Source organism: Aulonocara stuartgranti (assembly GCF_965226115.1).
Source record: "Aulonocara stuartgranti genome assembly, chromosome: 12".
NCBI classification, from domain to species: domain Eukaryota; kingdom Metazoa; phylum Chordata; class Actinopteri; order Cichliformes; family Cichlidae; genus Aulonocara; species Aulonocara stuartgranti.
The window spans coordinates 19,402,981-19,426,553 of NC_138948.1; the positions used below are offsets into that span (position 1 = coordinate 19,402,981).

At 42.7% G+C, this 23,573-nt stretch overlaps 1 protein-coding gene across 1 annotated transcript; it reads right to left on the reverse strand.

Annotated features, from left to right (window-relative positions):
- Positions 1 to 2,810: 2,810 nt before the first annotated feature.
- Positions 2,811 to 20,649, reverse strand: rasl10a (RAS-like, family 10, member A). The gene is made up of 3 exons (XM_082554425.1): positions 19,602 to 20,649; positions 8,870 to 8,994; positions 2,811 to 4,904 (listed from the first exon to the last, which is right to left on the reverse strand). The coding sequence occupies exons 1-3, from the start codon at positions 19,815 to 19,817 to the stop codon at positions 4,634 to 4,636; spliced, it is 612 nt and encodes a 203-aa protein (XP_082410551.1). The 5' UTR covers positions 19,818 to 20,649; the 3' UTR covers positions 2,811 to 4,633.
- Between the last annotated feature and the right edge of the window lie 2,924 nt (positions 20,650 to 23,573).

The following is a 23,573-nucleotide window of genomic DNA, read 5'->3' on the forward strand; positions in this document are numbered from 1 at the left end:
GGGGTTGCACTGAGGGGGAGTGTCCGCTCTATCAATTCAAGTCTATAATTCAGCCCCGCACCACGTGACGTTGTTATCTAAACATTCCTAAACATTTGACATGCGGTTTTGGCTCCTGAATTCTGATCTGATGCTGTCAGATTGAGTAGGGCAGACAAACCAAGTTAATCATCAGTGTTATTAATCCAGCCTGTGCCTTTGCTTATAATCCAGGTCCTAATAAATCAGTGGTACCGGTGCACATCAGGGTGAGACACTTTTGGCACCCTTTTACACATTGAGTGTAGGGCAATCTGCATTTGAAGTAACAAATAAACCACATGACTAAGAAAGCCTGCCCCAGAGCTACTGCCTGCTCTTTGGGGGTTTGCTGTGTTATTACTTAATCTTAAATCCCCGGACTGCCCAGGGTAACCTGTGTCATTTTATTCTTTTAGTTTGTATTATGCTGTCACCTAAATGGGATCGTGATATATATGCACAATAAACAGGGCCACAGATAGAACCAAATAATCATTTTTTCCACCCACCATCACCAGTACAACGAGCATAAGTCTACGCTTTCACAATGTTATACAAATGTTTGTCCCCAGAGTCCGAATGGAATAAAGGGGAAAGGCTTGTAAAGCTGTGGCCTCTGTTTCCTGGAATAATATCCTACAGAAGGAGATGACAATGTCCACTTTAAAGGAGCGAGAGAATAGCTCTTTTGGTCAGTGTGACTGCTTTTGTAATGATCTGTTATTTATCTGTTATATGATTTGCATGTTTGTGTTCAACTGTGTGTACTGAATGTCAGGTGTATGTCTTTCTTTACTTGTCATATTGTTATGTGTTGTATTTAGTCAGGTCCCTCTTGGAAAACGCATGTCTTTCAGTACAGCAGGCCTCCTTTTACAGTACAGAAACATTTATTCAGTTAATTTTCAGTCCATCTAGACTGGATATATCATCACAATGCCACCTTAAATGAACTGAGTTGGTTAAAACTAGTGTGTGTGTGGGGGGGGGGGGGGCGTCAGACACATGTTCGAGCAAAAATCCAGTAACTGGAAGTGTGTTTGATGCTTCTGATGTGGTTCCTGATAACATCGCTTTACCACAAGATGGCAATGTTGTAGAATTGATCCTAATGTGGTGAAGCCATGAAAAACACAAGGAGAAAAAAAAGGGGGACTATGCGCTTACCTGCTGCTCTCTGGCAGGTAGCTCCATGCCCTCCTGGGTTTTAATTGCACCTTAGAACACACATGCATCAACACTACAATGAGCGGGTGGAGGGAGGTTTGGAGTCTTCTCTCACCCCCGTTCTCTGCGGCCTGCTGGAGCGGGGGGGCTAGGAGGAGGAGTTGGCCGTCCAGCTGCGGTCTGGAGTGTGGGGCCTCCCTGCTGCTGCGGAGTCGGGGCGGTCTGCCTCTCCCCACCGCAGGGAAAAGGGTAACACCACCTGGGTCTGGGTGCAGTTCCCCCCTCCAGGGGCAAGGGTACCTAGACCCGGTTCGTAGAGTACGCTTGGGGAGTGTGATCGTGTGTACAGCGTCTCTTTATGTCTGTCTCCACGTTGGTTGAGTGTGGAGTAAGTGCATATGAGAGCATGAGGGTGGGGATGGATGTTTGTGTCTGTGTGCCTGTATGTCTGTGTCTATATGTCAGGTTGGGTATCAGACGCCACCTCTCTGGGGACATCTCAGGCCCTCCAAGGTTTGGAGGCCTATCTCCACCCGCCACTTCCCCTGCCAGTGGCGGACTCCCTCAGGTGTCGGTGCGTTGGTGGTTCTTTGTGTCTGGGGGTGGGCGTCCGGGTACACACCGGCTCACTCCTTGGCGGCCGCTTATCGGGGCCTGGAGCCTGGGGCTCGCTCGGGCCACTTCGGAGGTGGGGTGCCCCCGGCCTCTCGGCCTGGGGCTCGGTCACTCAGGCACGGCTGGCTGCCGGCGGAGCTCACGGGCGCGTCACTGCAACTCCCCCTGGCTTCTGCTCCGCGGCTGCTGAGTGAACCCTCATCTGGGACTCTCCTCAGCTCTTACTGGGACAGTGGCGCGGCTGCCCCTCTGTTGGTCTTCCTTGGTCTCTTGTGTTCTGGGGGCCTCTGGATGTCTGGATTTTTGATCTCCTCCATACCTGCTTCATACCTTGGAGGACGGGGCTGTGGCCCCCCACACTCTCTAGCAGATCGTTACATGGAGAAACCTTTGGAATACAAGCATGCTGATCCACACAGGTATGCACACAGGTGTACACACGGGTATTCACAGACGCGGACTACAGCTTTCTTGGCTGCTGCCTCAAAGCACATTGTGCGCTGTCTATCTTGCGTGCTGCACAATATCGTTTATTATTTAGTATCTACTGATATCTACTGCTAGCTAGTTTATTGTGATGGTGCCGTTTTTTTTATTATGTTGCTCTTTGTTGTTTGCTTTCTCTTCTGTTTTTTTTCTCCATACAGGTGACCCAGGTGTTTTGTTTTTTTTGTTTTTTTTTCTTTCTTTCTTCCCCCCCTTCTCACCGTCTCTTCTCCCCTTTGGTTTTCTCTCTCTCCCTCTCTTTCTTTCATTCTTTCTCCCTGTCCTATCCCCCAGTCATGTCTGTCCCGTTTGTAGCAACTGAAAATAAAATAAATTCATAATTATAATAAAGGTCAATCAAATGGACCAATATGGCAAGGCCATGATGATCCACTTGGTAAAATAAATCCGCTTGGCATCTTTCTTGGCCTCAAGACAACAATTCTGATGGCTAAAGATCCAAACGGGACACAAAAGGAAAAAAAAAAAAAAAAGGAGAAAAAAAAGGGACCAGAGCAAGGTTGTTGTTCTCAAATGCTTTTAATAATCATGTGTCAGAAAGAACAAACAAAACAAAAAGCAACCAAAAGCCAAACAAAATTACTTACAGTACCGTCACTGTAAAAATAACACAACACAAGTGATGTATGTGATAAAAAACAGTAGCCCTTTTTATTTGAAAATGCACACAAACGAAATGATGAGAACTCATGCTACACGCAGTTGCTTTCTAGTTTATCTCTGCTACATATTTCTCTTTTTTTTCCAACTAGAAAAACAAACAAACAAACAAAAAATCTAACACAGACATTTGGCCCGACTGAAGGGTTCAACAATACACCTTGGTAGAGTATCGTGAGCTTGTGCTCTCACATGCCGGTGAAAAACGACCACATTCACTCCACTCAGTTGCTCATTACAGCGTCAAAAAACCATGTATTACAAAAATTAAACACAGTATCACATTTTCACATCAGTGCAATTAAACCCTGAACCGTTGCCTCTACCAACAAAAGCATGCAACTCAATTAGTCTATGAATCAGTCGTGTATATACAATAGATCTGCTTGCTTTCAGTGCTGGCATATTCACATACCTCGGCCTAATGAAATGAAAAGAGTTGCTGTTAATTTCACGATATGACCAATTAGATAGTATTCACATATTGATATGGAAGCCACCGAGTTCTGCGTGTGTATTTCTGCTGGAGCGCAAGTGGATTACATTGACTGTGTGTAGCGAGGCATTTTTAATATAATAATGTGGCACATATAGTCAGTCTGGACATCCCCGTGTGTGTTTATTGCTCCTTTCTAATCCAGTGCTTCAACATCTGTCTGTTATCTTGCCGCGTCTGTCCTTTGCTTGCCTGAATGTCAACTATAAACCTGCCTCTCCCTCTCTCCATCTCTTTCTCTCTCTCTCACACACACACACACACACACACACACACACACACACACACACACACACACACACGCACTCCACACACAGGTTCTTGTTTCAGGCTCCGGAGCCTCCTGCTGGTTCCCCGTTCCCTGGATTTAATGTATTCATCAGAAACAGACACTGAGTGAGGGGAGGGAGCAGATTAAAGTCCTACAGTACATGATAAGGGACTGCAGCATTTTCTGCTGCAAGACAACCTTAAAACAGCCTTTCTGTGAATAAGCAGCTTTTACTGTCGGCCAAGATTCTAATAGAGGATGGGGCAGAGAACAAAAATGCATGGCTACTTCTCAGAATCTAAAATTAAACACCACCTAACCATATCTATCTATGTACTTTTTGAGATAACTGGCGCAGAAAATGAGCGCTCTCACTTTTTATCGTTTCCATCTTTTTGCCTGTCGGTCTCATGCACAAATCCCAATAAATCCAGTGATGTTAGATGTGAGCTTCTGCTTTTGACCTTACAGAGTGTGGCAAATTCAAAAGGAAGACTGGATGATATTGCTGCCTGTCCGCTTTGACTCTCACAAACACAGCTTCTGCCCTGTCAGGCCCAGCGACAGACCTTTCATATTGGGAAGCGCAGCCTGAAATGTTGACCTGTGATGTGAGAAACATATCTGTGCTATGCTTTTTGTATTGTTTGTCACCTGCTTTCTTTTTCCCATTTCCTTCCTTGTTTCTACACAGTTGACTAGGAAGTGGTTGGATGACCATGTGTGTAATTTGAGTGTCTTTTACAGCGCACGAATCTAATAAACCTCATTAAGAAAAATCAGCTCAGTAAAGCAGGAGGCCACGGGGTTATTTTTCCCAGCCATTTTGATAGAAAGTCCTTCTCTCTGCTGCCGCTCCACTCCTGAGTTGGCAGGGGTGGAGGGAGCTCTGAGGGTCACATGATGGTGCAGCGATTCCTCTGTAGCGCCCCCTGCAAACGAATGGAGGTGTGGTTCTGGCGCATCCCCCGTGCCACAGCAATCCCCAGCAGCTCCTTGAAGAGCAGGACTACGTGCCAGTTAAACTTGGCAGAGCACTCCACATAACCGCACTTCCATGTCTTCTTCACCAGAACCGACACGGCCCTGCGAGGCATGAAGCGCTGACGCTGCAGATCTCTCTTGTTACCCACCACCAGGATTGGCACCTCGCTGCTGCTACCTTCCCTGCAGGAGTATGAGAAAAGAAGGTTGTGTTATTTATTTTTATTTTTTTAAACCCAGCAAAGCCATCGTGTTGGCGTTTGTCACAGCTGTTGTCTCTGCATAGTTTTCCCTTCCTTCTGAGGTGTGTGGGGGTGGACTGGAGGATTAAAACTCACAGGCTCAAGGGGCCTCCCACCGCATGCTGCAGTGAGGGCTTTACAGCATTATTGAGTGGGAAAATGTACGGCAAGCCGGAGGGATGTGTTATAAAATTCTAACTCAGAAGCAAAATCAGAATACTTTATTAATCCCAATGGAATTTATGTGGTCACAGTTGCGCGAAGGCAGTAACGAACAAGTTAAAGTACCAATAATAAATAATAAAATATATTACAAAACTACTCTAATATATAAATACCCCCAATATGTTACACTAACAACCTAGGCGCCCCTCTCGTCATACTGACAGTTTTCTTCTCTGTAGAGGACGTGCAGATTATTAAAAGTAAGACCTGCAAATATAAAGATTAGTCCTGCAGCACTAATGAAAAACATACAGCACCTCTTCAAGTCGACCACAATTAACCGTGATTAGTGATGGTTTAGAAGTGTTTAAATGAAAAGAAGTTTAGTGCAGCAGTGTGGGAAATTAAGCTGCAGGAGTTTAGAGTAAAATGAAGTGTTGATGATAACAATAATATTCATTTTGCTGCTTATTTAGGAGGCAAGGTCATTGGGTTAATGATTTGTAATAATAATTTTAAAAAGCCTTAGAATATAAACTATTTAGGAAAAGCTGTAACAACCGATGTTGAACTCAGAACATCTAGAAAAGACAAGTGTATAAACTGTTTAAACAGCTGCCTTAACAACTTAGCTCTTTCTCTCAGAACGAATGATGGCTTATTTTGTATGACAAAGACTTTTGCATACTTTTGCATATTTGCACGTCTGCCTCGACAGATGGATAAAATGGCTCGCCGAAGAGAAGGCGATGCAGCCTGAGAGAGATGAGCGGTGCAATTTTCAAGCCCCGAGGCGAAGTTCTCAAAACTTGGGAGCTGAACAACCACACGGCAGCAATCATCTCACTTTTCTCCTTTTCACAGGTTGTGCTCACATAACAGCCTTAAAAATATCTCCTTGCATATCTGCTCGGGCTTGACTACTTGTGCACAATGAGGTGTACTGAATGTGGGAGGCGGTGTGCGTGCATCCCTTCATGAGAATGGGGGGGGCGGGGGGGGGGGGGGGGGGGGGGGTAGGAATGATGGAAGGACAACACTGTCACAAGCCTCACTGAACTGAAGGTAGGCTCCTCGCTAGTGGGAACCAGAATAATAAAAGATTTCTGAGGAACATTTCAACAATAGACTTTTTTTTTTTCGACAGCTGACACACAGAGTAAAAAAAACTCCTCCAAAACTCGATTATTGATGATTCCTCTTACAGTATCTGCCCCCTTCTCCTCCCCTTCCTTTCCTTTCCTTCTCCAGTCTGATGTTAGACTCTCCATGATTGCACATTTTCCCCCTATTGCCTATTCCTCTCACGTTCACCATTTCTTCCATAGTTGCTGGGGATAATAGGTTTCTGTCTTAGATCATAAACATTCGTGGTTACACGTTCAGAGCTGCGAGAAAGTGGGCATCAACTGTGGAGAGGCAGTTTGGTGTTGTACAACATGGCAAACAAATGAAGCCACCCAATGCACCTTTCTATATGTAAATATATGCATGCAGCTGACGACTGGAGAGCGAGGGATTTCTGGCCCCATATGCAGCAGGTGCAAAGCAAATCCAGGAAGCATTTACTGTATGTTATCTGTGGGCCTTCTGTACACTAAATGTACGACTGTCCCAAGAATAGCCTTTAAATTACTAGTGTGGGTTTAGGCATCACACAAGAATCAAATGTCATCAGACAGTGAACTGTCATCACGACGAGCGCGCACGCTAAATTGAAAGATACCACCACAAGAAGCCTAAAAATCACTGTCACCATCATGTAATTGTACAGCTTTGTGACAGGCTGTGAAATTGTGTGCTGTCTTCAGACGGGTGACGGGATGATTTCATTACAAATCATCAGTGAAGGATAACAAGCTGTGTGTCAGCGGTTTAACAAAAAAAAGCAGGATTGTTGTATTACATTTAGTTAAAAATGAAATGCAAATCATTCAAACTTATATTCAAATGAAAACAGCACAAAAACAACACATGAATTGTTGAAATAATTTTTTTTATTGAATTTGATTTCAGCAACATATTTTTTAAAAGGTTGAGACATGTTTAATACTTTGTTGCCTCTATCTTTCTATGCAGCCATGTTGCCGTAATACAAGTGGAATTTGGTTTCGCACTCTTTAAGAAATAAACAAGGCCTTTCCTGAGAAACACCCCCTCTGGATGGCAGCACACGTTGCTCCAAAACGTGCATACGGAGCCTTCAAAGGTGTAAGTTACTTATGGCATGTGCACTAATGATCTTCTATACGATTACAGTATGGATGTTGGCTTTTTAAGCTGTGCACTGATAACAATCTGAATAGTCCAATCCTATGCATGACTCGACTACACTAGAATTTCTGTGAAAAACTAAACATCATTACTGCTTCCACTGGAAATAAGATGGTAAGAAACAGCCAGGTGCTGCTAGTCAAATGTAGCTGTTTGTTAAGACAATGTCACAGTCTTTCCAGGAGTGTATGTCCGACCAATTTCACTCCAAGGTCAGACTGTGCAATGCTCAGGGAAACCTTGACAAATTCTAGTTAGTACAACCGTCAAGTGTCACCTTGGGCTTGTTTTACCTTGCAATCAATGACTCAGTATTCAGTAGAAAAGTATTCTAGATGCCGTCTTCCAACAGCTAATTGGGAATTGGGCCATGCAACAGGACAACGATCCCAAGCAAAGCAGCAAATTTACAACAGAATGTCTGAAAAAGAACAGAAACAAAGTTCTGCAATGTTCCAGGCAAAGCGTAGACCTCAACCTGCTTGAACTGCTGTGGTGGACTCTTGACAGAGCTAATGCTAACAAACCTCAATGAACTGAAGCAAAGTTGTAAAGAAGAGTGGAGCTAAAGTTAAAAAAAAAGTCAAAGTGAGAGCCTGCTGGGCTCTGTATAAAAATCCCACAGAAAACTATTACTTTACGTTATTGCTGCTAAAGGTGGCTCTACAAGCTAAAACTTTCTTTTCCACATTTTCACATGCTGGGCCTTTATTTTTTGGTATTTTGTACTTTGATGATAAAATCCCCCAAACGTGTTGTAATTTTTATGTTCTAAACATTATTCTTATGCATTTATTTGTTTAAAAAAAAAGGGTGGTAAACCCACCGTCCTCTTAATTCTCAGTTCTGAAAGGCTCAGCCTCTGTGGGATGCTCTTTTATGTTACTGACCTGTTGCTAATTAACCTAATTAGCTCTGAGATGTTCCAACAGCTTTTTTTTTTCAGCATTACGTAATATTTCTGGTCTTTTGTTGTCCCTGTCCTAGATTTTTTTTTTTTTAAATTAGAAAACAGTAATGCCTGTGAGTCTTGACAGCGTCATTGTGGTTCAGTTTTCAATTAAATATAGGGTTTAAAGCACGGGTGTCAAACACAAGGCCCAGGACGAAGAATTTCCAATGGAAAAAAATACCCCCCTCCTCCCCCCCAATAGATAAATGCTTAATTTACAGGAAAATCTCTGTTTTGTAAATTAACAAAAGCTTAATATTTTAAAATAACACAAAACTTTAATATTTTAAAATAAAAAAAATCGAAGGAGTGTCTGGTAAATTAACTACCACTAAACATTTTTCTGTAATTTCATATATTTATCATGTAGTTTCACTGGTCTGGCCCACTTAAGATCAAAGCAGGCTGTATGTATGTGATGCATGATGTCCAATGAGTTTGACAGTCCTGGTTTGAAGCTTTTGGACGGTATGTTGAACATCTGCGTTGTCAGCAGAGAGTGTTTGTGACCATACCTGTTCTCTACTATCTGCTGTCGGATCATTTTGACGTATTCAAAGCTCTCCACGCAGCAGATGTCATACACCAGGATGTATGCGTTGGCATTACGAACACCTCTGCAGCGCAAATCCAGCCATTCCTGAAAGGACAGATATGTAGAGAAACACATAAATATGCAAACATATGAGTACGTCCAAGACCCGTTTTAGTCAAGCTTAAGAACTGACATGGTCTCTTGGGTATGCTGACGTATTAGATGGAAGACTTTGCAGATGTGTAAGGTTCCCAGGTAGTGTGTCCTAATGGCTTTGTCAAAGTCTGACATTTCCTCAAATGCCACAATGAGGTTATTTGTGGTTCTGAGTGAAATGGCTCATCGGCTCATGAATACGTTCTTGTGAAATTGGGTGCGGACATTAATTTCCCCTTCAGGACAAACTGATGACTTTGCCACCAGCGTCATCATCAAAGAGAAATTTCAATCCAATACTTTGATTCATGACAGATTAAAAGACTAACGATAATCCCATCAGCCTCGGTTAATTTTTTTCCCCTCTTTATGTAACAGAACTTTGCTCTGTCACAGTTTGCTTCCCTTTGCAGTTACAAAGTGCAGTGTATGAATTCCTCGAGTAGACATGGTTCTGGGAATCTTACAGCTTTGAACAAAGTCATAAAACACGATGACCCCGCAGTAAAACACTGCACGCTGTTCAAGAACAAAGACGGAGGCTGGGGGAAAGAAAACGCACAACCTTCTGTCAGGAGAGGAAAAAAGGGAACGCGGTGCTCTGATGTGGCAAAAAAGCAACATTTTGTTCATGCTAATGGTTTTCAAAGCATAATTCAAAATGTAATCAAAGCACACAGTGCACATGGGTCTATTTGCACCTTACTGAGGGCCATTCGTTTTAATAGAAACGTGAGGAACCATCCTTCTATCCAAATGTGTATCACTGGGCTCACCACTGCCGACCTGCTGCCTGTAACAGCATGAAATTAATGTACAAACATTTGATCTGATAAAAGAGGGAGAGGCAAATAGAGGAAGTTCAGGGGCTGGGGGAAAAAGATATACTGAGGGAAGGAAATGAGAACACAAACGCAGGCCTGGGAGAATGTTGAAAAGATGAAAAAGGCAACAGCGGATCAAGGGATGAGCAGACATAACCTCTGGTGTTCCCACACACTGCTAATGAAGGGCCAAGACTCTGTGAGACCGCCTCAGTTCAGTTCAGTGAAACATAATTCAATCCAATTTAATATAATTTAACAGACAAACATTGGAAATTAACTTTGCAATAAACAGGGTTGTTCTTATTAGATGCAGACTGCTGTAATGCACAAACGGCATTGCACTTTAGACAACGGTGTGATGAGGATCTTTCAAATGTAGTCTAACATCTGGGGAAATACAGTTTAGTAGCTGGGGATGAGAATGACTAATAATGACTATGAAGCTGGAACTAGAAACTGCTTAGTTTGGCTTAACATGAATGCTGGAAGCGTGGAAAGCTGGGCTCTGTATAAAAACCCAAATCTGTTTTCTGCCACATTTGGAGCTCACCGGTCAACACATTACATTCAGGTTTATTATATTCCTTTAAATGAAATGAAAAGCGGCACAGGTTGTGATCTTAAAAGGGGCTTGTGTGGCCCAAGACCTCTTTTCTTGTGATCACTTTGAAGTTTCTGGTGTTGTGCCAAAAGATGGTCACCCACATTTAAGCTGTTGTAAATGACTTGTCGGCCTATAATCTGTGAAGCACATGTCAAACCAATGTCATCAAATCATTCTGAGCCACAAATAACCTTCCTGTCACAAGGTAGAAAGTGAGTTTTATATATCCTTTATTTATCCAGCTAAAAAGTGTCATTGATGTTAAAAATATATAACTTTTAAAGAGTGATATGAAGTTGGTAAAATAATGTCATAAAGATAATTTTATATATAATCCTTTAATAAATTCTGTTGACTAAAGTCTATTTACCAATATAAGCAAAGATATACATTTGGGAAAATGAATATAAACATCAGAAATCAGTTTTGGCACATTCACCAGCAAAGATTTTCAGGAAGTTGGACTTGTCTCATGCTTGGAAAGTACCGGCATATTTCCCAAAGCTCAAAAGTGTCATCAGGTAGTGCAATGATATCAGCTTCCGGCTATTTGGATTATTGGTGTCATCTTTGAACAACAACTGAATTTTAAAACTCTAAGCTCATCCAACCTTGTTTCCTTCACCTCAGAAATGTGGCAAAAGTCAAACCTTTACGGATGATCTGATATCGTCGTGTTGGTGTCGTTGCAAGTGACCAATCACATTGTTGTGACGTTATTCTTTGGCGCGCCAAGCCATTCGTGCATTTATGAAATTCCAATGTTGCAAGGACAATATCAATTCTGCTTAGCGTTTATTAAAGGGTTAGGGTCAGGGTCTGGGTCCGTTGATCGGCGGACAGAGGCGGTTTCTCGCAGCTTAAGTACAGTTTTTTGTTTTACGGCGTTTTTTCCTGAAGTCGCAAAGGTATGACGCCACAACATTCTGATTGGTCACTTGCAATGTTGATCCTGGAACAACATTTACTATGTTGATCTGGGAACAACACCAACACGACGATATCAGATCGTGCAACCTTTACTGTCATTCAGTCCTCTGGATCTTTTACTACACAGTTTACTTTTCTAACCCACTTTTCACTCTTCACTGCATCTGACCTGCTCTGACCTCTGGCATCGACAAGAGATTTTCACCCAGAGACCTGCAGCTTATTGGGTAGTTTCTCTTTTTTGACCATTCTCTGTAAACCCCAGAGATCCCAGTAGATCAGCATTTTCTGAGATACTCAGACTACCCTGACAGCAACAACCATGCCACATTCAAAGTCACTTCAATCACCTTTCTTCCCCATCCGACGCTCGGTTTGAACATGTTTTCATGCATAGACACACTTCCATGTGATTGGCCGATAGAGATTTGAGAGCGCTTGAAAAGGTATACCTAATGAAATGGCCAGTGAGTTTATATTATGTTGTTAAGCTCACTGATTTAACCTTGGAACATTTCCACAGACTCAGTGTAGATTTACTTCACACAGTGGCTGCTGTTCGATTTGCTCCTCCTGAGCTCTTTTTTAAAACAGTTTTTTTAAATCCCTGTGAACACATTTTTAAAAGAATTTACATACAAATCAATTTCCCCATGTGATCACTGCCTCTCCTGAAGCTGTTTATTATGTTATGCTTCAATGATTTTCAGTGAAATTCCGTTCTGATGTATTTGATGCTTTTTGACTGACGCACCTGAACCTCGGGGCTCTGATGATGTTGTGCCCATATTGCTTTGAAAGCTCACATATCAAAGTGCTGATTGTCAGGCCCCATTTTAATTTGCATGCTTATAATTAGCATGCAATCTAATGTGACCCCGTAGTGGAGCAGTGCAATGTTGATGGATTTGCTACAGCATTTTGTACAGCGTTAAGTCATTTGTTCCATGTGGTGTTTACTCTACACTTTTTCCAGCACTTACACAGCTTGTGTAACCTAAAATAGAAACGTGAATAGAAAAAAAATTAATTACACTGCTGTCAAGGTTTGGGGGGGGGATTTGCATCCAAATTAAACATGCTGTACAGCTAATCTGTACAATGAAGATGAACTGATAATTTGTGACAGGTGAGGCTGAGGGAACAGGCGAGGATCAGCCTAACTTGTAATGATAAAACGCAGTGAGGGACGCTTTGCCTCTATTCATTTTGGAGGGGGTGTTTGTGTCAAGGAGCAGAAACAGCCTCACAGATCAGCAGGAAGATAATGAAGCCAATCAGGCGCAGAGATGGCAATAAGATCACTGCCATCAAAAGTAAAAAGCGTAAGTGGGACGATGTGTTGTGAAAACTGGTGTAAAGTGCAGTTTTCTCTGGTCTTTCACAGTGTTTTCAGCAAGAGTGGGTTTTTTTTCTTTATGATTTCTAATTTCTTCCATCAATTCATTTTCTTACTGGAGTCTATCCTAAAGTGTCCAGTACAGCTCCAGTGCAAGATTTGTTGTGTTTCCCGAACAAACCAGAGATGTTCGCTGTCATCACAGCTCATGATAACTGAGGCAGCTGACGACGCAAGGCGAGCACGGTGGCTTGTGGTTGCAGCCTCACATCCCGCGGGGCTAAAAATAGCAGCTTGTGTTTTCATCTCGTATCTCTTTGTCGTCCAAGTCCTGTTTTTAAATGTGGAGGAGGAGCCGGCACAGAAGCAGCAATACTACTTCTCCAAACCCCAAACACGAGGCCCAGGCCAAAACAGAGCAGTAAAGAAAAGGCAGCGCACTGATACGCGGTAACCAAATGAATGCAAACGGCATGTGTGGGCATGTTTATTTGTGTGTGCTCGCCGGGATGTGAGAATGTGCTTGCGGGAGCGTGACTGTGAAGTGTGGTGCCACTGTCTGTGTCCTCCAGTCGGTCGCCTTACCACAGCGTGGAAAAAGAGCAGCTCGTCCTTTGCTCCTCAAGACCCAAACAGAGCGTGTTTCCCTGACAACTGCAGGGCCGTGGTCAGTTTTCAGCAGGCTATGGCAAAGCCGCCATGACTCCGATATTAGTGGAGGCAGCTTGAACGTAATGAGTGGTTGCGATGGATCAATACTCCATCCAGTGCAGGAGGGCGGCCGGTGTAACCTGGCTGGGGCCAATGCTGAGCTATTACAGATATGTCAAACACAGGTCACGCTGGTTGAGTTGGAATTAAAATCCATTACATCCCTTAGGGATGGAAGTCCCCTTTTCAAAGTAATGACCTGGACCAGCAAAACCATTTATTGCCCTTTGTTGTAAGTCTCCAGTGTTCAGGTGACAAGGAGACTCTGGCTGATGCTGGCGAGGGGTCAAAAATGGATATTCTCAAGAATTAGACTGGATTGGGAAACTGAGAGATATGTAACGTTGCTCTATGTCTTTCTTGTCCTTACAGATATCCTTGCAGATATCCTTGAATGCTGCCAGAGAGTTAGATGAGAAGATTGCCTACTTTGTTAAATACTAATAAGATAAAGCCAGGAGCTGGAAGCTTAACATCAAGACCAATTGCTGGGTCTGACCCGAGGCACAACCTCCATGGCTGAAAAATGAAACCAGTTGAAGTGCACCTTGAAGTGCAGTTACTCGAAGGCCCACTGAGGCGGCCTCGAGAAGCAAGTTAATCTGCTTAGACTCACAATTTAAAGGCCTAACTGTACAATGGAAATATGAATACAATTTTAAATAAAATGGTTTACAGTCTCAGTAGCTGATGTTTCACATCCTTTGGGGTGACTGTGTCTCAGGAGGTGGAGCAGGTTATCTACTAATCAAGAGGTCAGTGGTTGGATTTCCTCACGCATCGGAGAGCAACTCAGCTCCAGCTACTTGCCCAATGATTCTTAGGCATGCAGCCAGGTATGGAGTCACCAACCTTTCCAAATCTTCCAGAGCTACAAACACCACCACCCCTAGTGTGAATGTTTAACTAGCTCTCATTGCACTTGCATGAATGAGGCTTGTAGTAAGAAAGCGCTTTGAGCGAAAAAGTGCTACATTAGTACAGGTTCATAATAAGTGCACCAGAGGTGATTTTTAATATAACTCACCAACTGTGTTGTTATTACCACTTGAACTTTGCATTTTTAAGGGAATAGTTGAATGAGGGGGAAACGCCAACTGGTTGTTAGCTAGCTGTCTAGCATGCTAGGCTACTTCTAATTCAAATCACTGATCTAGAACAAATAACATGGCTTGCGAGTACTTAACAATTAATTAAATCTAACTGTACTAAGAGCCCATTCAAGGAATCTTTGCTTCAGCTTTGTTGAGTGAAATGTCAGAATTTTATTCAGATTTGACTTGGCAGTAATTAGCACTGAGGATGAGGGTGTGTTTTGCTGATCACGCTTGTTAGAGTCATCTCTACAAGGCTTGTCTGGTCCATATTTTGTTGGGCACAGTTTTACACTACTGTACACAACCATAATGGATTAAATTTTATTCTTATATAAGTGCAAATACAAGGGTTGCCAGCTTGTTTAATTCTTTGCAGCCTGAAGTCTGGAACCCATAGACATCAGGTAATGCTGTCTTTCTTTGCTTGAGATGCAGGGCCTTTTTTACAGCTGCCTTTGGCTGCTGCTTGTGTGTGAGTATCTCTGCTCTGAGTTTTGTATTTAATACCTGAAAAGCTGCACTATTGAGATCAGGCGAAGACTTGCCATTCAAGGATATCTCATTTCTTTGCTTTGACAAACTCTCGGTTGCTTTTACAGTTTGCTTTGGGTCATTTTCCGTTTGTGCTGTGAAACTCTGCCCGATGGGTTTTGTAGCATCTGTCTGAATCTGAGCAGAGAGTGTAGCCCCGTACACTTCACAGTCAATCCTGCAGCTTCACTCAGCAATCACATCACCAACAAAGTGTCCTGGTTCCCCTGCCAGGCATATGTTTCTACGTGGTATTCTTTGGATCATGACCTTTTCTCTAATGCTCAATACTTTTGTCTTCTATTAGTAAGTAAAGTTACATTTTATTTATATAGCACCTTTTCAGATTAAATCACAAAGTGCTTCACAGAGGCTCAAAATATACATCATCCAATGTCAACCAAAACCAATTTTAAAAAGATAAGTCTTTAACTGCTTCTTAAAAGAAATGACTGAGTCCACAGATCTCAAACTCAATGGCAGAGAGTTCCAGAGTCTGGGAGCCACAGATACAAACGCTCTGTCACCTTTAGTTTTTAACCTTGTATGCTGGACAGCCAGCAGGCCTTGGTCACAAGACCTCAAGACCTTTTTTCTTCTATTATGTTAGTACAGGTTAATCTTGGTTTCATCTTTTATCATCTAGATGTTTTCTGTCAAACTCTAATCCGGCCTTCCTGTTCCTCAGTGTAACTGTGTGAACCTTATTGTAAATTCTCTGTATTTCCATTCATGAAGGTGTTTCTTGATTGTAGTCCTCGATAACAATACTCCTACCTCCTTAAGAGTATCCTTAATTTTGTTAGGTGCTATAAAGTTGTTTCTTTAGCCATGGAAATAATTCTGCAATCATCCTCTGTGTTTTTTCTGAGCATTTATTCTTTTTTAACGGCATAAAAGATTGCTGATTTAACCGATCCTGGCGTTTTGCTCTCTCTCTGAGAGGATAATTTTGCTGTTTCAGTGACAATGTCTTTCACTTGCACCGACATCTATTTGAGACTCATATTTAAAATTTCGGTGAAAAGCTACGAAATACAAATTCAACACTTCAGATATTCTATCTGCTTCATTTATTATGAAATAACAAGTGAACGTGCCTCACCCAGCCATGAAACCGCTCGTCAATCAAATGTAGAACTAACTGTGAGCCACTGAAAATGAGGGACTGTGTATAAACCGTAACTGCTGAACTGTTAATGCAACATTTTTGTTAAACCCTTTGAATTAAGGCTAAAAGTCTGCACTTCTATCACCTCTGGATGTTTCATTTAAAATCAACTGTGAAGGTGTGCACAGGGAAAACTACAAAAACTGTGCCTTTGCAGATAGTATAATGATATTTGTGTATATATCAGCAAAAACAGATTAAATGCAATTCAAAATGAATGATCCACTATGATTATTATACATTTGTGCTCAGTTTCACTTCCAGATCCTGTCAGCACTTAACGCTTCACCGATATGTGCACTTCACAGACGCACACATCTTTCTTGCTGCATCTGCAAGCGTGAAATACGATAGTTTCCTCGCTGTTATATATGAAAGTATTGACAGAGATAGCTGAGAAAAATGCCCAAAGAGAGCAGGAGACGGAGCATTTTGTGTGGGAGGAAGTCATGGAGATACATTATGGCAAGAACAAAAAGGGAAAAGAAGAGAAAGTGAAAAGAAAAGAACAAGAAAAAATCATGCTGAATCTTCCGTCACGCTTAAATCCATCTGTCATCACATCGTATTGACACACCAGGACAGATGCTCTCTCAATGCAATACTCTCAGAAACAGACACACACGCCACAAAGCAAACAAATCATTACACCAACCCAGCTTCACGGGAAAAATGATACAAATCTTGCCTCTTTCCAGCATTAAAAAAAGATTTTTTAATGTCTCTGTATGTTGTTGAAATGAGGTCACAAGTCGCCTGCTAGAACGCCACTGCTGTTTTTATAAAATAATCTGAACTGATGAGAAATTGCCGGGCTACATCAGCGCGGAGGCGTACTGACTCACTCTATTCTGCAGCTTATTCATCACAAATTTTACAGGACAATATAAAACCTCATTTGGTCACCCCGGCTTCAACGGTGTCCATTAAACTTTCTAATTGACCAAAACAAATTCCCGCTCTCTCCCTCCCCTCTCTCCTTTCTTCCTCTCTTATTCCCCGACTGTATTCTAACAGTGAAGTGTGCTTTTATTTAATTTGCTGTCTTCAGCAAGTAAAATTCAATCAGGATTCTTTGTGCTGGCTCAACTCACCCCTCATTACATCCAACTGCCCCTGATCCACGTTACATTTCTGTGGTCGCAGGGTTAAACGCAGATGAGGGCAGTGACTCGAAAATGCCCCGTGTCTCTCGCTGTGAATAGAGGATGAAGCACCAGAGGAAGCAAGAACGAGCGAGACAAAGCACAGCGGGCCTTCCAGGTGTTGTTCCTTAGCAAATGAGTAACCGTAAATCTGTCAGATGGAAATGTTGTGGCAACACTCAGCTAATGGATTTCTCTGCTGGTATACCTTCGACAAAGAGCCTGCACCACCACTCTGACATTAGCATGAAATGTTTAACCAAAGACAATCAAATGAGGAGGAAACCCCTCAAATGTGACTCAACCTTTGAGACACTTGAACTCATCAGATGCACCTCGTCCCCTGTTCCTGCAGCTGCTCCTGCTTATTGCTTAATGGGAGTTCAAAGCACTTTAGCTGGAAAAAAGGAAACTCAGTGCCTTCCCAGCAGGAATCTGTAGCGTAAGCAGTCTGCAGAACTCTTAACACCTTCCAATAAAATGTTAAATCTAGTAGGGAAGCTTTGTATAACTCCGACAAGATGATTGCTCTGCCCTGTCAGATGTTTTCTGTGTTAACGCCGCAGCTTTGTGAGCGCACAGAAAACCAGCACTTTGGGAGGTCTCTCTTTCTCGTTGTGCTTTTGTTGTCTCCTGCTTGGCTTGATCTCATTTTCTCAGTGGCACTTTCGCCGGCGGTAGATAACCGCAGCTGTTCTTGGGAGGCCTATCTGTGACACCGACAGGGAGGGAAGGAGAGAAACAGTCAGCAGCAGCAAATCAATGGCTTTGCTGTGGTGACCTTGGAGATTTCGGTCTTTCCAATGAGGTCACAGTGGACAAGAGTCAAACACGTGCCTCGCGTCAGCAGAGACTTGCAGTGGGATGCGCCGTTTCAAGCACCGCACACATGCATACGAAGAGAGGGACGCATTATATTCAGCAACTTAATGGGCTGGGAAAAATGACAAAGAGGACTTTAACAAGGGGATCATTTGTCTCGAGGGATAGAGTCACATTTTTAAGGCGATATTAAAGCAGTTCTCACATGCTCATGTGTAGATTGGAAGGATTTAAGCTGCTGTAACAGATCCTACTCTCCACATTTGGCCACTAAGAGGGAAGGGAAAGCGGAGAGCTGATGTCTTTCCAATAAAGAGAGGATTTAATGCGATTTCACTCTAAGTGTCAAGGGCCAAAATACGCACTTCTTATTCCATGTAAAAAAATAACTAAAACAATGCATAATATGTCTGATTCACACAAGGTAAGCGGAATAATAACACAAAGAGGATTTAAAAGATTATCCCCTAGACTGATTCAGACAGTTGAAGAAGCAGGTGAAGCAGCTCTCCCACATCCTTGGTTCTGGTTTTTTGTTCTTATTTTTTTACTGGCTGTGTTTTTGAAAACAGAGGTTCAGAAGTCTGTGGTGTTTTGAAGCCTCTGTGGGTCTCCTCCTTGGTTGTGACTGTTTAACAAAGGATCTGTAAGGCGGGAGGGTGAAAAAAGTTAGAGGATCTAATAATGCTTTCAGTATGGCCACGAGGACTGTTTCAAGCACCTCCAATTCTTGTCAAGAAATAAAGAAAGCCAAAAATCTGCTCCAAAAAAGTGACTGCAAAGCCGCAGCATTCACAGTGCTTTTTCATCTTGCTATGATCCTGCGACCAGATGTGCCTCCATCTAATGAGGGGTGGCATCTGACCTGTGGTCAGGAATAAAAGGGCAGTCTGCTCTATTTTTAAAAAGGGAGTTTTAACCAGGTGCTGTGGCCATGCCTGAAGCACAATGCTGCAGAATCAACACAAATATCAGCAGCAGCACTGCTGTTTCTTAGAAGTGTGTAGAAGACATGTTATGATTAACACATAACAATATGCAAGTTTGCATATTGCAAGTTTGCATATTGTCTTCATAAACGGGCTGAAAGACAGAGACAAAGAGAGTTTAAAAACGCCAAAGTGAAGCTCTTAGGCTTTAAGTCAGCCAGGTCTCCATAGCAACTAGTAGACTAGGGACATCTGATACTGAAAGAGAAATAAATAAAATTGGTGTTTTTGCCTTTGAGGGATGTTAGCGGCTGTGAACAGATGGGCACTTGTAAGATTAAGCAGTGATTAAATAAATGAGAAGCGGGTTCAATCAGAGAATGGACCCCCTCCTCTCTAAGCTTGTCTAAATCCTCCTCTGATAAAGTTCCCGAGACAGAGACGTGATACCTGACTGGAGCTTGATGGAAAAGAGGAGATCGGCGGGACGTCCAAAATCTTCAGCTCGTACATGTTCCCGTTCAGTATGACGGAGGGTCTGTACACATATCTGGTCCTGGTCGGCGTGTACACCTCCGAGAAGTCGTTATAGATGAACTGGCGGATTATAGAAGTTTTCCCCACTCCGGGAGCACCGATCACTGCGATACTCAGCGTCTCCACCATTCCTGGAGCCCGAGTTCAGCACCATGGACAGCGGCGACAACAACGGCAGATGTGGTAGTCCAGAAACACAGCTGGCCGCCGCTTTTTAAAAAATAAATCTTTATTTTGTCTTTTTTCTTTTCTTTTTTTTTCTTGCTGTTTCTCTGGTGGAATTCAACCCACCCGCCGCCGCTGCCCCTTTAACCAGCACCCACTAAATCACCTTAACTGGCTTCAGCTGCGTTCAATAGAAGAGTCGGTGGGAGAATAGAGCACCCACCCGTCGAGCAGAGCGGGGAAACTTTTATCTCCAAGACACGCAGATAGTCAAAAATACAGCTCAGCCACCAATAGATGGGCTCTTCGCCGCCTCTGTGAGCCAACGCAAGGAGAGAAACTCTTGGTTTTCAGGGGACACCCCAGGCAACCTCGTCCCCGGAGAGGAAGCATAAAAGTCCGCCCTTGCCGCCTCCACATGGACATAATCCTGCCAAGGCTGGGCTCCGATGACCTTGTCCAAACGCACAGCTCTCAGTGTCTTCGTTGATTATCTCCTCCGCACCTCTCACTCATCCCCAGCGATGCACCACCGCGCTCCTCCATCACAATGAGGACGGGCGCGCAGCCGCTCGTCTCATAAGCTTTCCACGTGTTCCCGCATAATACGCGATCCCCATAATCTTCTGGTTTTCGATAACACAACGATCGATTTAAGACAGGAGAGGCAACTCGCACAGAAAACAGCGGCGCGTATTCTGTAAAGGCATCTGGAGTCTTAAGGAGCGCTGCGTGTCTGCCGTTGGAAAGACAGGAGCTCTCCACCTCCTCCCCTCTCTCCCCCCCTCATCATCATTTGCAATATCCACTGCCCCGCTCGTCCAATAGGATCACGTAGTGCACAAGGCGTGCGAAAGCTTTGAGCTCCCATACGCCGCAAACAAATAGCTGTGGAAGAGGCCACACACTATACATCATCTCCGCGCCAGGGTCACGGAGAGGCGGCGCAGGACTGAACATCATACCTGTGAGGTGACTTATGACCGGACAGGGTCCCGGGGCACGCGAGGGGGGGTGTGTTCGAATCAATCACGGCTGACAGCGGAGCACCACAGACAAAGCTGAGCAATAAACGCAATTCAGTTTATGGTTCCTCAGAATAACTGAGATGAGCTCCAGAGAAGTGTGAGACTGTTCTGTGAAAGGTTTGCATGCTTTATGTCTGTGAAGGTTCTCACTCATCCAGGTCATCGTAGTCTAAGGAGCTTGGAAAGAAAAGCGTCTGGACTTCTTTGAGTTGCTTGAAGATGTTTCACCTCTGCACCTCAAGTTTGCATGTTTTAGTTCACACCTCTGCAGATTAGTTCTTATTATTAACAAGTACAGCGTTTTAGATCCAGTTCTCCAAACCTAATGTTGGTGGGGTTTTTTTTTTTTTTTTACTTACACATGTCTGAATGCAAATCAGTTGGAGCAAAATTTCTAGGGTTTGACTGGTGAAATGTGTAAAGGTACTAATAAGACAGACATATGGAAAATAGGCGAAGGCTCTTGAGGAAATGGGAGTAGTTAAAAAGAAATATCAAAAGTTAAAAGAACAGAAGCTTTTTCTGCATACTCACTGGTAATGCCCCCGATGGTGAGAGTTTTAGTGGAAATTTGGAAAGGGTATTTACAAAAAGGACCTTTAAAAATAACAAAGCAAGTGTCACATGCTGAAGTTGGTTAAATATCAGCCAAGGAGATGTTTGACAACTCGGCAGCCTAAAATATGTAGAAAGCATTTGAGTTACTTTAATGAACATAAAATAAAAGCTTTATTGGTCCTGAAAGCTGGAAATTGACCGTGTTACAGCAGCTAAAATATGAAAAACAACTTGGCTGAATAAAATAAATATATCACAGAACAAATGTCTTAAAAAAGGACACTAGGGAAGAACGTTATTTAAACAGAATATTTCAAAGAAAAAGCTCAATAAATCCACATTTAAATGTGTTACAAGAAGGAGATTAAAGCTAAAATAAATGACAGTATGTTGTTACGGTGGTAAAGATATTTTTGTCTTTCCAAACATGTTTTATCAGAAAATCGATGATCAAACATCACAAATGAGGACTATAGACGTGCTGCCACCGAGTGATAAATGCCAAATCTGGAAAATGTCAAGATAAAGAGTAAGCCGAATGTATGAGATTACTCTCAGAACACATAAGAGCCGATGATGGGTGGCTGTAGATCAGGAGGTGGAGCAGGTCGCTGGCTACTCCATACCAAATATCTTTGGAAGGATACCAACCAAAGTTGCTGTCTGCTGTATGACTGTGTATGAATGCTAGATAGAAAGGACTTATATGGATGGGTGAGAATGAGATAAGTTGTATGAAGCACTGAGTGCTCAGAGTAGAAAAGCGCTACATAAGAACCAGCTGCCACATTGTTGAGCTCAGCTACATTTTGGAAAATGTGGAAAGTTCTAAAAAGCAGGACATACATTTTATACCTTTAACGGTCTCTTCATCCGTTTCAATCTTCTTACTGACAGATGTAACCCCATATGCCAGAGTAGTAGATAAACCATTAAGTGAATGGAGGTTGTTGGTGTTAGTGTTTAATAACAGAAATGTTCCTTTTCCACCGTCTTTAACACCATTTTCTGGTGGTGACAGTTGTTTTGTTTTTTTAACTTTAGGATAAAGACCTCTATTTCTTACAGTGTAATCCCAGTCAGTCCATACTTGCAAGTTGCTTTGATTTTCCACAGCAAGATTTCTTTATAACATTGAAAAAAATAAATAAAGACCTGCTGCTTTAATTGCACTTCTTTATCTCTTAAGAGAGCTCAGAAATTAAACATGTATTTAAACTTTTTTTTACAATCAAACTAAGGTGAACAGTTTAGAGCAAATAGCTTCACTGAAACTGAGTCCACGACATTAAAATGAGTGTGACACTCCTGGACTGACCATAAATAGTGGAAGTGATCTGGATACATTTAAAAGAAAAAAGAAGAAGAAAAGAACTGAGTTTAAAAGAAGGGATTTCTCCTCCCAACACTTCAGAAAATCTATTTAAGAGATAAAATACTGTGATTACTTCCCTGCTAGTAACACAAATTACATTTGTGATTTGGTAGTTAATGACTGTGCTCTCATAGAGAGGAGACGTTTACTAAAAGACAGTAAAGTAACAGGATCAATATTATGGATCATTCATTACAGCAGCAGAAGAAAGTCTGACACTGTTCACAGCTTCACTTTGCTCTGGTTAGTGATTTCTGTTGACCTTATGATTCACGCAATCAGAGATCCGAGCTGAGAAGTGCTTGTGACCACAATTGGATCATGCAGAGGAAATCTTGGTTAAGCTTTCCAAAGCAGGTTGGACTTTCAGGAAAAGGAGGGTGCACTCTGACGGATAAACCTCAGATTTCACTGCTGGAATGAGGCTGAGCACAACTGAGTCTGTTGACTTCTGTGTGCAAAGCTGCGGACACCGTTCGGTCAACAACACCAGAGCAGAGCTGTGGCGCCCAGAGAGAAAAGCGCTGAATGCCGCAAAGGTCATCAACGATTATGGCGTGTGTGTGAAAACGGTGCACATCGATTTCCAGGCCCCCCGGGGGGGGGGGGGGGCGCAAATAAAACTGAGATAATGTTTCACATCCTTTAACACTGGGACTTCAGCATCAACAGGAAAGGGAATAAAAAAAATCTGCATTTTTAAAACGGAATCTGTGACAATATACAACTACTTAAAAAAACAAAACAACCACACACACG

Coding starts and splice junctions, on each gene's coding strand:
- rasl10a (XM_082554425.1), bottom strand. CDS start 19,817: ATGGTGGAGACGCTGAGTATCGCAGTGATCGGTGCTCCCGGAGTGGGG. Junction 8,995..19,601: donor TTCCATCAAGCTCCAGTCAG/GTATCACGTCTC, acceptor CTGTCCTTTCAG/GAATGGCTGGATTTGCGCTG. Junction 4,905..8,869: donor CAGCAGATAGTAGAGAACAG/GTATGGTCACAA, acceptor ATACTCCTGCAG/GGAAGGTAGCAGCAGCGAGG.